This window comes from Lissotriton helveticus, chromosome 1_1 (assembly GCF_964261635.1).
Source record: "Lissotriton helveticus chromosome 1_1, aLisHel1.1, whole genome shotgun sequence".
NCBI classification, from domain to species: Eukaryota; Metazoa; Chordata; class Amphibia; order Caudata; family Salamandridae; genus Lissotriton; species Lissotriton helveticus.
This window is the reverse complement of record NC_136057.1, coordinates 1,935,540,198-1,935,556,500: the sequence shown is the minus strand read 5'-3', so window position 1 is coordinate 1,935,556,500 and position 16,303 is coordinate 1,935,540,198. Positions and strand designations below refer to the sequence as shown.

The 16,303-nt window shown below is 43.4% G+C and overlaps 1 protein-coding gene across 1 annotated transcript in view; it reads left to right on the top strand.

The window, feature by feature from the left end:
• XPR1 (xenotropic and polytropic retrovirus receptor 1) overlaps positions 1-16,303 on the top strand; it is a 577,436-nt gene that overhangs the window by 332,660 nt on the left and 228,473 nt on the right. The window contains exon 6 of the mRNA XM_078643514.1: positions 10,833-10,916. Coding sequence (XP_078499640.1) covers positions 10,833-10,916 — 84 coding nt within the window. The remainder of the gene's footprint in view (positions 1-10,832; positions 10,917-16,303) is intronic.

Sequence of the window (16,303 nt, the reverse complement as noted above, 5' to 3'; positions counted from 1 at the left end):
TTGATTTTATTAAAAATATGATCACTTTTTATAAACATAACAATGTGCCGTCACTGGCATCAATAATGTCTAGAGGCAGTGTAGAATAACCCATTAATCAATCACAAAAGAGGGGCGAGGGATAACACATTACCTGGGTAGAAATCTGGTGTTTTTCTGCATTGGCCAATTGCAGCTGACACAAGTGTTAACCACTCCTATTTTCCCCATTCTTCAAACTGAGCTGGCAGGTCTTCAGAGACCCGTATTAGATTTCCATGTACCCCAAATCTTTTCCCACTTCCTAGGGCACCCCGGCCTTCATATATCACTTGCTCTAACACCATGCATCATTGCATGTCTTTGTTCCAATCCTGCAGAGTCTGCACCTCCCTCACACCCTAGCGTCTTGCAATATTGTGCTTGGCCAGTATCATGCCTAAGGCAAACCACAGTTTGATATTTGGGTGCATCTTCTTCCCACTAAATGTGTAACACAAACCATTTGTCCGAAGTACCAGCTCTGGTGCCTACAACCTGGTCCATGCATCTCCTGACTCCTTCCATTAACACTGTATGTGGGCACATGTTCGTAGGATATGACTGAGGAGACCCATTCAAGCACTTCCTCTCACGCATAGATCCAGGTCACTCCTTCCTATCCTATATAGAGTGACTCTGGAGTAATATGACCCATGGAGAACGCAGAGCTGTCCGAGTCAGTTGCATGATAATATTGCTATGTCACGCCACCCCCTTAGTGTTTAGAAAATGAGCTGCCATGTTACAGAAATGCATGCCTCATTGCCTGTGGTCTGCTCAGGGAGACCACAGCCTGAGTCCCTCGGCCATGGTCAGCCTTTGGTGCTGATGCAGTCAGCATCGCCTGATGGAGAACAGCCTTGGTCATAGGCTTACAGAGGAGGAAGGCAGTCTGCTGCCTGCTCTTCCAGCCAGTGGAGTGAAACCTCAGCTGGGGAAACAGTAGGCCAAGCAGTGGATGGAGCTGCACATGGGAATGGACATGTAAGTGCTGATAAAAGTACAGTTAGTTGGCGTGCACATGCAGAATCTGTAAATAATACAATGCATGTGCTGGATCCAAACATAATTCAGGGGGCAGTGCGGGAAGAGGAAAAAAATATTCAGAGGTCTCTCATATTGGGCTGGGGTAGTCAGGAAGGGTGGTGTCACAAGCAGCAGTCTCATTGACAGTGAGCCTATGTATCTTTTTTTACTAACTTTGCCACTGAAAACATTAGTGAAATTGAAAAAAATATGATTGTAGAGCAGTTCTGGCTTACTTAACCGCTCGCATACAAGCTTTATTTTAAGACAACTTAAGGAGTTCAGGGCATATTATTGGGAAGGTAAGTGTGATGGCTAATGCACTTGCTGAAGGATGTGTGCGTGCACGTGAGAGAGACATAGACCTCTGGCAACAGGTTTGAATCAAATAATCAAATGGGGAAGGATCACTTGTCCTGCATGAACCGGGGTATGCAGGAAGCGGAATAACTGTCTCCGATAAAAAACCCTCATGCACGTGTTGGGAAGTATGGTTAGCGGTATATCTTGGTTCTCCTCTCTTCATACACGTGTGTTCATAATCATAGGGTTAGGGGTTAGTTTGTTAGTATGCAGCCTCCACCAGGAGGATCTTACCCCTGGTTGATAGCAGTAGTGACCCAGTGATGTGGACAGTGTTCAATATAAAATTTACCTGGCTAACCAGAAAGAGAATTTTATTGAATCTGGGTTCAGGTAACTCCCAAATGGGGAATGCTCTATATAGTGCATACTGTTGAAAAAATTAGGTTTTTCAGGACGTACCAGCATTAATGTATCAATAAAAAATGGCCGACATGTTTCAGCCCCATACGCCGGGATTCGGACTTAGGGGCTTTCTTCAGGACCAATAGTGGTGTGTGAAAGTGATAATACTTAACTAAATTTTTAGCAAGCAAGTGTGAAGAAAAAAGGAAATATTCAACCTGTTTTCAGCTTCGAGGTATCAATGTACCTGTGAATCAAAATTTACAAATATACAGACAAGACAAGGGAAAATGGTAAAGGAGACATAAAAAGTAGTGAATATACTACTACTCATACAATATTGATGCAACTTAAAATTGCAATACTTCGCAACCTCCAGTAACTGGCAGTGTCAACTCTCTCTTTCTCCTCAAACGAGTGTCATGCAAAAAGGTTGTTGATGACCCCGGTGATGGTGTGTTTCCTATCGTCATGCTGGGTCAAAGCAACGCGACAAGTAACCATTAAATGGAAACGTTGTGTATTCATTTGAAAAAAATAAAATAGGTCTCAAGTGAAAATCGCATAATTCGAGTAATTGGTCATATGCCTATCTTTTAGAATATTAACGGCATAATTCGAGTAAATAAGTAAGGTAATTACGTGTAAAGTGGTCATATGTCCATTTTTAAGAATATTAACAGCGTGCACAATCTAATGGGTCAATGCATGCATGCTTACAAGATATGGCGAGTCACTTCAATCGAAATAAATTTCACAACAAATGCATACCTGAAGTGTAATAATGTTATACCTCCTTCGGGTGATACGAGGGCTTCGAGGGGGCTAAAATTTAGAGAAGTTAAGCAGAGGGATATTTTAGGATCAAGTTCTCAAATACTTGCGGTTGTATTGCCAGGCGCTCGAAGGGCAGTGTGTACCTGGCGCTCCACTTCTCGCGCCTCGCGTTGCGCTGTGGCTGCCTCTCGTAACCCGGAAGTAGTCGAACTAGGCTACCGGGTTGATTATAATCCCTCAAATGAAGAAAATAGAAAGGGGACTGTGTGGAAAGGAAGACTAGTGTGTCTCAATGTATAGTAATAACGATACAGGGTGATTGATTATGATCATACAATGCTACCCGAATAAATGGGGAACTTAAATATCTCCATCGGTTATTTAATAATTCATGATGCTCACGGTAAAATCTTCGAAATTAGCGAAGTACATGCAGCCAATTATACACATGGGAGAGGTATTTCATTCAACAGGTCTGATATTGAATCTTAATGCACGGTGTGTGTTTGATGTGGGCATATTTAAGATTCATTTAGTATTTGTCCTACATGGACACGAGGAATTTTGGGAAAGAGTGAAAAACTACTCTTATTTGTTTGGGGCAACTCCTTTGTTGGTCAGGTGGGGGGGGGGAAGGAGGAGGAAAGTAGGGGGAATTACTTGGAATTTCCTTCGTCCAAAGTAAGGTCAGATGGTCTTTTAGGGAGTAATATCTCTAAATGTTTGGGAAACCCTAAATGTTAAAGCGGGAATGTTGGTCCCACTTGGACTAAATTCATTGAGAAGAAAGGTTAGTTCTTATTTCAGGAACCGAGGTTGACTTTATCTTAGTAGGCTTAGCCATGGAATATTATCATTCAAGCCACCTGTATCTGTGCCCAGACGGTGTATCCAACGTTGTTCCTTTTCTAAAAGTATTTTCTCTGCATTATTGTCCTTGGTTTCTAGAGTCTCTAGAATAACCCAGTTCAATTCATCCACTGTGTGATTCCGGTATGCGAAGGAGGCACTACAGGTCCAGAGCAGGCTCTGCCCAGAAGAACTGGTCAAGCCCTTGCCACCTCCCAACCTTGAGGTCAGACTGAGCTAAAAACTAGCGTGGTCTTGAGAAGGGAATCCCCCTCTCACACATAGATACACTTTAGGGCGTGTAGACACATAGTCCAAACTACACTCCCACTAGTTAATTCACACTCACCTTTTATTTAGGTCCTGAAGAAAGCCAGCTTAGTCATAAGGCACTGGCTGAAACATGTTGACCCATTGGATGTGAGAGGTCGTAACTCGCCTCTTACATCCCCCTGCCTTAATTTTTAACCGCTGACGGAGGCCCAGGTATTAAAGTCTAATTTTACCCTCGGGTACTGGGACCACCGGCCAGCCGTTTTAACATCACTCCCTTAACTTTCATCACTGCACACTCAGCAATATACCAGCTCCGCTGTAGTCAGGCGTTGAAGCACACCCGGAGCACGCTAGGTGCTACTGGGTGGGCCCGATGATGAAGCATGCCACCAACTAGGTTGGTGGGTGAGGGCTTTATGAACACACTTGCCAGGTGTTCACACTCCGTGACAAAACATACCAGAGTCTTCCCCCTCCCTTAATAATTATTTGCTACAAATAATTTGAGCTAGTCTCTTTTTTGATTAAACCTCATATTAACCCGGGGACATGGACTAGCTTTCTGGTCCTATCTCTCCCTCTTGATCACGCAACAGCACGGTTGCGAAGTATTGCCATTTTAAGTTGCATCAATATTGTATGAGTAGTAGTATATTCACACTTTTTATGTCTCCTTTACCATTTTCCCTTGTCTTGTCTGTATATTTGTAAATTTTGATTCACAGGTACATTGATACCTCGAAGCTGAAAACAGGTTGAATATTTCCTTTTTTCCTTCACACTTGCTTGCTAAAAATTTAGTTAAGTATTATCACTTTCACACACCACTATTGGTCCTGAAGAAAGCCCCTAAGTCCGAATCCCGGCGTATGGGGCTGAAACATGTCGGCCATTTTTTATTGATACATTAATGCTGGTACGTCCTGAAAAACCTAATTTTTTCAACAGTACGCACTATATAGAGCATTCCCCATTTGGGAGTTACCTGAACCCAGATTCAATAAAATTCTCTTTCTGGTTAGCCAGGTAAATTTTATATTGAACACTGTCCACATCACTGGGTCACTACTGCTATCAACCAAGGGTAAGATCATCCTGGTGGAGGCTGCATACTAACAAACTAACCCTATGATTATGCACACACGTGTATGAAGAGCGGAGAACCAAGATATACCGCTAACCATACTTCCCAACACGTGCATGAGGGTTTTCTATCTGAGACAGTTATTCCGCTTCCTGCATACCCTGGTTCATGCAGGACAAGTGATCCTTCCCCATTTGATTATTTGTATCGATATTAAGAATTTGAAGGATCACAATTTCCTCCTCCCTCTCTTTGATTATAAAAAACAGGTTTGAATCATCATAAATTTGCCCGTGGGTTAACATATCAGTTGAGTATTGCAGGTAACGGGATGGCACTGTTTTTTTTAATTGGTGGGATCGCACACAAAAACCAGACACTCCCGACCGTTGCATAGAGTGTAGATAATTCTTACATATGTACCAAGGTTGAAAAGTTACACACTCTTTCAAGATTCGCTTTAGCTCTTGGCAGACTCTTGGTGTTCCTTTTGTAAGTCCGCATAGGCTCTGGCAGCAAAGTCTGAGGTTATCTGTGAAATCAAGCATTGGACCATGCTGTAAAGAAAATAAGAATAAAACAACAAGGATCGACCCTTGTACCCACAAAGGAACCTGGGCCAATTATATATTACAAACATAACGACACCCACGTGCAACACTTTAAACCAGAGCTACCATTGTCATGTGACCAATTCTTCAATACGTATGGTAGTATATCAAGGAATGAAACGAAGGACCACAAATATTTTGTCAGTGTGGTATATAATCTCGTAGCATTCTCATGAAATAGTAGAACAATCAGTGTTGACGGCGCATGATGCAAAAGGTGTTCTGTGTGAAAACAGAAATCGTTTGACATATATAGACATCCGGAACATAGGGCATCTACGTCATATAACCGATCAGTTCTAAATATATCCGTGCACAAAGCATTCTCCATAGGGAAACCCCATGATCATGGCGACATTTCGACCCATAAAGGAAACAGTCTGCGGATCTCTTTATGACGGCACCCTCCAACTAATGACCTGCAAACAAAAAAGAGGACCCTTAATAGTATAATCTATTGCTTAATATGTCCCCCCAAAAATCACATCTCATACATCAATCTAAAAAGTTGATTCCTATCCTTGCAAGTGAACTCGTGAAATTAATCAACTGGTCCTCCTTAAAACCTAAAAATAAACAGATGGCTATATTTGTAGCAGTAATCTCAAGTGAAATTGACAGGTTAAAAATGCATGCCCCCTCGTCGTGTGACCAGATATGTCACTCATGCATAAGGCAGATACCAAACATGTGGAAGATGTAACAGGGGGCACTCGTGCTTATTGAAAGTGCTCAGAACGTAACTAAACTATGTGGCTGGCTGAAATACAGATCCATGCTACCATGCCACAAACCAGATCAACAATGTCTCCATAACTATCGGCAATCTATGGCTAGGGGAAGGGTCGAGGATGGAGCAGGCTCACACTTCTCGATCTCTGCAGGCAATAAAGCGGCTGCTCAACATAGATGTTACCATGCTTTTACTGGGCAGCTGGTCGGAGATGACTCGTGACTCCTGGGTAGTCTTGTTCTCAGTCGAGATTCCCCCATGCATGAATTGCAGTTCACTGGGCCTTGCCTCTTTCCCTTGGATCACGCCACGTCTTCGTGGTAGGCACAGTTCATGTTGTTTGTATGCTGGGAAGCTTTTTCTCTTCAAGTCAAGCAGCAAAGTAACTTCACAAGCTTTCCTGAACGTAAGCCGCGTCTCTGGGGAGAATGTGAACAATGGAAAATTTCCACTCCTGGCCCTGTCCTTCTCTCCTGTTCTTGAACACAGGTCACCTTGTTGTTGAGTAGATATATTTAACTAAGTATTGGCCGAGGGCCATTACTTACTCCACTGTCATTTCTGAGACAGCCTGTGTGAAGCCAACCATGAAGTCTGCTACTTTAAAACTTCAATGACTAGTCCAGTCACAGGAGCATCCTTCTGCTGGAGAAGTGTACATTCAAGTTGGCTTGTCCTCTGGGACAAAAGCAGCCCTGCTCAAAGGAGACCACAATTGTGTGCAGCACACTTGTGAAGTCCAGTGGATTTTAGCACCTATTGGTTCAATTACATACATGTAACCTCCAAACCTACACACACACCACACACACCACACACACCACACCCCCCCCACACACACACCCCACACACCCCCCCAACCCCCTACCCACCCCCCTATATAAATGTATCAGGCATGGACCCCAGTTAGGGGAGGTTGAATTACTATTGCAAGGCAGAACCAGTAGACAGCCCACCCCAAGAAAAATGCAACCACGCAGTCAGTTCTCGCGTTGCCTGGTTGGACAGGCTGGAACCCCTCTCATAAAAAGTGCTATACTGTGGTTGTGGATGACACATGAGATAAAAAGCCCCCTTTGATTGTCATCACAACCGTTTTGTTCAAGTGAGAACTTTCAAGGGCTTGCAGGAATGTCTAGCTCACTGTGAGATAAGAGGCAAAGAGCTGCGTGGATAAGGTACAAGGACCGGCTGGCACATCTCCCCGCCCTGCAGAGAACCTTTGTCCAGATGCATCCACAGGCAAAATATTTGATGACATTGGTCACTCCCAGAACTTGCTTAGTAACACGGCAATAATAAACATGAGCACTGCAGGATATCGGTCTTATATTTCCTCTGTAAATGTTACCATCTAAGGTGCTTTAAAAAAGTTAGAGCTTGTTAGATAGAACAGAGTGTTATCTCACTCTGCCAGAATCCAAACTTGTCCAGCTATATATAAGGGCTAGGGCTCTCGTAAGAGCAAAAAGTCTGGCACTCATAAACTACCTTCATTAAAAGTGAACAGAGGACTTGCTACACTTTTGATCTATTTGTAAAATATCAGAGGCTCATCAAACGTTTTTCCCTAAGTACTTCCAGTTAATTAAGTGCTCCAACACCACCAATTCTAGGACACGTGATATAAAACTGCAAATAAATAAAGGCAATTTCAATGTATTTATTGTATTTGGTCATTTGAAAACCTTTGCTTACAAAAATAAAATCATTACAAGTAATGAAACAAAACAGGTTAGTAAATGAGTGTCAGAGGAAAAGTGATTAGGATAGATGTATAGAAAAAGTAGATTTGTGCTTTGCTGCAGCAAAAATCCAAATACATTAATCTATGAGCATCGGACAAAACCTGTTCACAGTTAAGAATGCATTTTATCTAAAAGAGCAATGTTCTGAGCGGGAGGCGGGTGTGGAATATCTAAAGCATGACACCGAGGGCATATTCTATAACCTTAAAGAAAAAAAAGTTATTTGGTTCACTGGACAAGTAGGTCCAATCCCCTGCAGCACAATCCCTTTGGCTACCAGTTTACAACATCATAAAAGGATCTTTGAAAGAGGATTGTCTGCAACTAAGGCAAGGTTTGCATCCACGTGTATCAGTTATTCTATATTCTATACATATGAATAATTATTGCAAAGCCTTTACAATTAAGTGGGTGCTTGAAGGAAATGCTTTGAGCTCAGCCTGGTTCCAGCATAAAACATATATGCATGTTTGCCAAATTTGACAGTTTGATGTTGCCAATAATAGTCCGTGATTGCTCCCAGAATGTGAGCAAATACATGCAGTAGCCTGAAAGCATGATTGATGATTGTTTGCTTTCAAAATAAAATGTACACAAAAAGAATTAGCAACTTTAATTTTTTTATTTATTTATTGTGGAACTTCAAATACATATCTCTGAGGCATCATTTAGTAAAACAGACTCAACGGACATATCAACCGTGTAATTGTTGATTCCATGTTACTTACATCACATGTATGTAGAAAAGTGACAAAAACAGAGCCTTTCTAGAATCCAAACTCCGATATATTGTGAGCTCTGATACATGGAGATACCACCAAAATCTGTGAGCTCACTGCATGGCACCAAAAGGGACAAGTGGATTTTTTTTTACAGGGCAAGTACATTTCTGAAGCGTCCCATCCCTTGGACAAGTAGATGTTTTAGACAATTCTACACCCATAAAGAGAACATCGATGAACATAACTGTAGGCAACCATCTCCAAATCGTTGGCTAAACTAAACATTCTCAAAAACCATGTTGTAATGAAATCTGTGATATATGTGGAGGGAAATTCTGGAGACGAATGGTAAAGGTTGTGCCCGGTGAAGCTTAATGTCCTATTTGGATCCAGTTTGCAAAGATGATTTGCTTCTGCGTGTTTAGACTTTATTACATGCAAAAGATTCCATTAAGGAAAATACATTTTGGGCAAAGATAAATGAATAATGGAAAGAAATGTATTCCTTAATCAACTTTGTTGTATAAGCACCCATTACTCAGTTAAAATAGGGTTGTCATGGTTGGATAGTACTGGTTAGGCAGTGCTTCAAATTGGTTAGCTCAAAATTGAATTTTATATTCAAAAAGTCCCACAGAGCCAGATCCCCCCTGTTGCCCAGAGACAAGTGAAGGTGTCACAAGCAGATTAAAGGATTGATAGGTTGAAGCATGTGATGACAACAAAAGAACTGTGGTGCAAGAGGAGAAACTCAATATGAAGCATGTCTTACCATCTAGAGTACATTGTTGTGTACATTTTTAAGGTACTGTGAACCATCCATCAATCTCTTACGGACGGACTCTTGCCTTCATCACCAGTCAGATATACCCCAACGAATGAAGCCGGTAATTGGTTCAAAAATTAACAAAAATTGGAAAAAGGCAGCCCAGCTTCTTTACCAAACTGCGGCGTTCTGTAACCAGCAAACTTCGTTCATTTACCTATGTTGTTCCTATAATACTTTGTACCAAGAAATCATTGTCGATCATGCACTCTAAGCACATTTAACATAACCTAACCAGGACAACTTTGGTTTTATTCTGATTGCATGGACGTTATTACTATGAATCACATCTATAAATGGTAAAACTGTTTAATAAAATCATTTTGTGATTTCTTTTATCGCTGAAAAAGAAAATGCAAGAATTAAATCAAGATTACCACACACATGAACAACGATGTGCAGAGATCTGTAAAACATATGCATGGAAATGTGTTCAAGCAATTTGCAACCATTGCTACCTAATGCTTATTTTAGAGCAAATGATGAAGTAGGACGGTTTCTTTATCAATATTCTTCTTACCTGTTTTCCTTCGCTTTAAATGTTTCTATATTGTTACATGCATGTGAATCTATTGAAGATCTCATCCTAAGAAACAAATACTCTTCCATAATGATCCCACAAGAAGCCTCAATCATTGGTTTTTGCCGTTGAGTATACTTTCTCATGTTACTATGGGCCTTAAGTACATACAGGTACGTCGCGAATGGTGGGTGCAAATGTCCTACCAATGTTTTGCAAACTTTCAGGCTTCGGCAATGTGATCTTTGTACATATAGGTTGTTTTGCAAAAGCTTTTTTGGAGAAGTGTTGAAAAATGACGTGTTTAATTTTAATTACGTTGTGACTCCTTATGATTGGCTACTAACACAGAGATGGAGGCTTGCTAGGGAAGACAGACCTCCATCCCTGTGTTCACATTACCAAAGTTGGTTGTCAGCATCCATTCAAAAAGTTTTCAACCTGAAATGCGCCATCCTGATAGTGATTTAGTATGAGTTGCAGAACCCTTTTTGAAATTTGAAAAAGATTTTTCAACGCACAAAAGGGGTTTGTATACTAAAATCGGAGCTTTTGTGGTTGCAAGCCATGTGATTTTACATATTGCATGCTTTGGAACCGCAAAATACTAGAGTACAAAAGGCCTCTTGTTCTTGCTTCAAATGGAAGCTGAAATGGCGCTTCGAGGTAAAGGATTTTGTAGAGATTCAGCAAACATAGAAAAGAAGAATTACCCCCACAAGGGTAAAAAGCTAGAAATGCATCTCCTGGAGGGTATATTAAAATGGGAATTTTTACAAGATGGGTAAATGCTGAAGAAAGTGTTAAATGTAAGTAACTGTCCAATCCATTGAGTTGATGCTCCAGCAGTAGCCTATGCCGAGAGGGTTGTAGTGGTATATTTCCCATTATGTCCATCTTCTCAGTTTGTGTGCTATGTTTTTCCCATCAGACTGTGGTGACCAATGACCTTGAAGATGGAGACAGGCAGAAGGCCATGAAACGATTGCGGGTGCCTCCTCTCGGTGCAGCACAGGTGAGAATGTGTATTATCTTGTGAAGCAGGATTGGAGACCGGTCATGCCTTGCGGAACGGTATGTGCAAGAGATTGTTATACAGTGTGTTAATGCTGGCGAGAGGTAATGATCACCTTGTGGGGCAGCGCAGGTGTCCTAGTTTCACCTTGTGAGCAGTAAAAGGGACCGGTCATTCTTTACAACTTGTGGCAAAAACAAGTGAAGGCTTTTTATTCTTTGAGTAAGTTCAGGGCAAGCGTCATTGCATTTTGTGTTATAGCATGCTTGATGTCATACCAGGTTCTACCTCCTGCTCAGGCAACCACTCAGAGAAGACACGCCACCAAGCAAGTATGATCACACACCTTCTGTCACTTTCCTCTGTTAATGTGATGTAGATTAGGGGTATCAATACTGCACACCACCCACTCACATCATGTAACTCCTCACAAACCAGGTTTGCCTGAGTGCTCCCCCAAAAAACCAGACTCAAACTTTGATATTCACCACCCCAAAGATATTACCTGGCATTGGGAGTTCATAAAGACACTCCCCGTATCCTGGTCCCCCTTTTGACTGGGAATAATATCTCACTCCGCAAGTCTGTTATGACCACACAACAGAACCCTCCTCAAGGCACCCTTAGACACTGACATGCACACTTCTGTATGCGCAGGCTTTGGGATCATATTCTGTAGTAATTGAGAGAAAGTCGCAACACCAAACTCCTGTGAAGCCTGCCATAGATCTAGTCAGCAAAGTGCAGTGGGAGTACTTAGAGATCAAATGGAAATTACCTGCCCTTCAAAAGATGCATACAAAAAGGTCACAAAATCACTTGTGGTTAACAGGGATAAAGTATATTAGCGCCTGATAGCAGAAGGAAAATCTTATAGCAAAAGGTAAACAAGGACAAGAAAAGACCTTTTGAATGGGAGGTTGATCAACTGGTCCCCGACTACCCTCATCAAATCAGCAGTCTCTAAAATCCCTAGCTGTAGGCCTGATATTGTTGCATCATATTCAAGACGACAACTGTAATGTCTCTGGGCCTAGGATAAAGGATGAACTGTCTTTGGTCATGGAGGAGGGATTTTGTGGACCTTCAAATGGGGTAAATCTTGTCAACATAATTGTGGCTTCTTCATCGTGTACATCAAGCAAGATTGCCTCCACTGCCCTCTTGGGTGGATGATTCCAACTGAAGAGTTTCTGGCTGAGTTGCGTGCTGTCGGGGTATGCCGCATGTGCTGATGGCCATCTAACCACCTAAATTTAAGGCCAGACTGATCATGCAGTTCTGCAAGATTAGGTATTCAGCAATGGGGTGCTGTTTTGCCTCCGCACATTTGGTGCACACGGTCAGGCTGGGGTAAACCTGCCTGACCATGTCTGTGAAAAGATGAAGTGCTCTATGTATCACCAGTATCTGATCAGGCACCCAAATCTTACTACTTCATGGCATCTATCCCACTACTCAAATAGGGGAGAAGATTTTGTGCGATTCTAGCTACCAAAGGTCCCAAGATTGAATAAGACAGTGCGATCAAAGATTTAAAAGACAGACAGGCAAACAGACAAACACACACTCTCTCTCTTTCCCCCTCTCTCCTCTCTCTCGCTCTCTCTCTCTCCCATCTCCTTCTCCTCCCCCCCACTCCCGACTCCCCTTCCCCACCTTCTGACCCCCAATGGCACAGATGTGCAGCCTTACCTGACCTGCATGGATCGGCAGAAAATCACAAGATTGGGGAGAGTCGTTGGAAACATTTGCAGAAAACAAAAGAGGGCCAGGAAACACATGCACGGGGGGATACACAATGTTTCTAAAAAAAGACTTGGGTATGGGTAGGGAGGAAACATTTACAATGTTAAAATGGATAAATAGTTTCTGGGTCCGCTCCACGTATAGATTAAGAGTGAAAACATACGGACAAGCATTGAGTTGGGAGGTCTTGAGACAGGTCTGCGGTAGAAGCACCCCGGAGTAAGAAAAGGTACGCACCAGTAGGCAGTGAAAAAGCTGTATAATAGGAGTATGACAATACATTCCACGTAGTGGGCAGCCCAGTTAGAGACGTTGCACTTGCGGGCGTTGCCCCATGTGAGAATCTCCACTGAAAGGGAGTGCACCCTGTATACAGTGCAGGTGGGAGCTCATTGCACCTATTTTGAAACCTAGGTGCACGTTAGCAAAAACAAGACGTTAACGGAGATGTCCTATTGGTGAGCAGTGATTTGGTGGCCAGTGATTGCATGCAGTGGGCAGGTCTCCAGTAACCGGTCCCTTTACGCATTATGGCCAGTGAGTTCGACCATATGAGTATTTGTGTACTCGTGGTGTTTTCAGTTGTGACCCCCCCCCAGGAGCCTCTAGTGTGCGATTATGTTCAGTGTGTAAAGCTCAACTGTCTCTAGAAGGTGGTGGTTAGGGATAGCTGACCTTTGGATGTACCATAAGCGTATTAAGGAATATACCTTAGCATTCGTAAAGATATACTGCTAAAGGAAAATATCCATTCTACACTTACCTATAGTTCTATAGGCAAATGTCTATATGTTGGCATGCACGTTACTGGCAGACAGAGTATTTACTATCTATTTACGGGCAGCTCTCCATATATACATTCTTTGCAGAGATGTTCTTGGTGTTTTCCTATATAGGTTTACTATTCTGGTGTACATAGGCATAAGCATCCTTAGTAAATAGATTCTAAGTGCTTGTGCTGCATTGTTAGATGGATGTTCGTGCTTGTATATGCATTGTGGGCACAGTGACCATGCATTGTTAGTGTAGAGCCTTCGTGCTATAGTGGATGCAGGGTTGGTGATCATTCTTTTCGGGTGTGTGTGTATATATATATATATATATATATATATATATATATATATATATATTACCTACTGGCGGTCGCCAGTAGGTAGTTATAGTTAGGATCGTTTTCCATAGGAAATCCGCAACATTCTATTGGGAATAACTTTGGCGCCGAATGAGGGATCTGCCTGTAATTTTCCTTAACTTTGCCTCGCTGCGCTCCGCTCCTTCCCTGAAAGTTTCGGGGGGGATCCGTCAAGCGGAGGCCGAGATAAAAGGGGGGTCCCAAAACGTGTTTTTCCCATGTTAATTTCCATAGGGCGGTTGGACTCACTTTTAGCCCGAACGGCTGAATGGATTTCCACCAAACGTGGCAAAATTGTAGGGACTGGTACTCCGATGTGCTCTTGCTATGTCTCAAGATATATGCTCCAGTGGTTTTTACGAAAATTAACTTTGAAAAAATATATATTGGGCTATATCTATGTTAGAGCCCAAATGTAGCCCAATGTAGCCCAATGAAGCCCAAAGATGGCCACCAGAGACAAAAAAAAACCAAATGTAGCCCAAATATCAGCCAGATGTAGCCCAACTATAGCCCAATGACAGAATGTCCCAGAGTGTTCTAAAGAACAACTAGAGCGCTAACAGTCTTACTTATGACAAAAGTATGGCACACCTGAAGTCATCTTGATTGGAATAAAGTGTTAACACTTAAAACATTTATTTATTTATTTATTTATTTATTTGTAGGTTTGTATCGCGCCGGCATCACACCCGAAGGTGTATCTCCGCGCGTAGCTGTGAAGTGGACAGGTCATGCAGCGTTCGCCTAGAACAGAGTTGTCTTTAGGAGTTTCCTGAAAACTAGATGGCTCGGGCACTCTCTAAGGGAGAGGGGGAGGTTGTTCCACAGACGAGGGCCCATGATGGAGAGGGCACGGCCTCCCTGTCTGGTCTTATTATGTCTGGGAACCTGTAATAACAGTTGATTGCTGGACCTAAGATTGCGGGAAGGGCGGTGGTATGCAAATTTTTCGGCCAGATAGTGTGGTCCTAGGTTGTGGAGACTTTTATGCACCACACAGCAGATCTTAAATTCCACCCGTTTCCGGATGGGAAGCCAGTGGAGAGCTTTGAGGAGGGGCAGGGATGGAGTCCTAGGGGGGGCATTGGTTACCAGACGTGCCGCGGTATTTTGAACCACCTGAAGTTTGTTTAGCACTCCTTCATTAGCTGCTAGAAATAGGCCATTGCAATAGTCCAGGCGGCTCAAAACGAGGGCCTGGACCAAGGTCTTTCTTGTGTAATCTGGTAGAAGGGGGAACACTTTCCGAAGGAGGCCAATAATGTGAAAGCAGGATCCTGCTGTGGTGGAGGCATGGTGAGCAAGAGTGAGGTCATGGTCTAGACGGACCCCCAGGTTTTTCACCACCTGTTTCGGGGAGGGGGCCTGACCCAGACTGGAGGGCCACCAGTCAGGGGTCCACAGGATTTTTGCCTCTCCGAATAGCATGACTTCCGACTTTCCCACGTTACACTGGAGAAAGTTCTTGGCCATCCAGCTGGCGATCGCAGTCATGCCGTTGGAGAAAGTTTGTCTTATCTCCGGGGTATAGGTTTTAAAGGTGAACAGCAGCTGCGTATCGTCAGCGTAGGAGATGGGCATAAACCCGAAAGACCTCATGGTGTTGGCCAGGGAGGAGACATATATGTTGAACAACGTAGGGCTAAGGCAGGAGCCCTGCGGGACTCCTCTGATGATACTGGCTGAGGTGGAGCTAAAGGAGCCCATGTTGACCTTCTGGGTTCGCTCGGAGAGGAAGCTGGTGAACCACGCCAGGGCAGATTTGTCGATGCCAATCTCCTTTAGTCTGGTAAGGAGGATGTCGTGGGATATGGTGTCGAATGCTGCGGACAAGTCCAGCAGCACCAACACCACAGACAAACCTCTGTCCAGGGACATGCGTATAGCATCCGTGACGGAAAGAAGCGCCGTCTCGGTGCTATACCTGGGCCTGAACCCCGACTGAGAGTGGTCCAAACTGCCGGTCTGCTCAATGAAGCTGGAAAGGTGGTGGTTGACATGCTTCTCCATCAGTTTGCCGACAAACGGCAAAAGGGAGATTGGCCTCAGGTTGGTCATGTCTGACCAGGGGATGGAGGTGTTCTTCCTGATCGGCTTGACCATGGCCTCTTTCCACTCCCGGGGAACAAGTCCCTCGGAAAGGGAGCGGTTGATCACCGTCTGGATAGAGGGGCTGAGGACGCTCCCTATGAGGTGCATGACACGGGCGGGTACGGGGTCCACTGGGCTGCCAGATTTAATGGTCCCAATCAGGGAGTTGACTTGGTCCAAGCTAATCTCAGGGATAGAGGACAGCACAGTGGGGGCAGCTCCGATAATTCCGGGCTGAGGGCTGGGAGAGGGGTCCTTATCAACAACAAGTGAGGTAGATTGGGAAATGTTACGATAAATGGCATCAATTTTATCGGTAAAAAAACCAGCGGTATCCTCGCACAGTTTTTGAGACAATGTTTCAGGGCTGTCGCAGGCGACGGGCTTAGTGAATGTGGAGAGGACCTGGTAC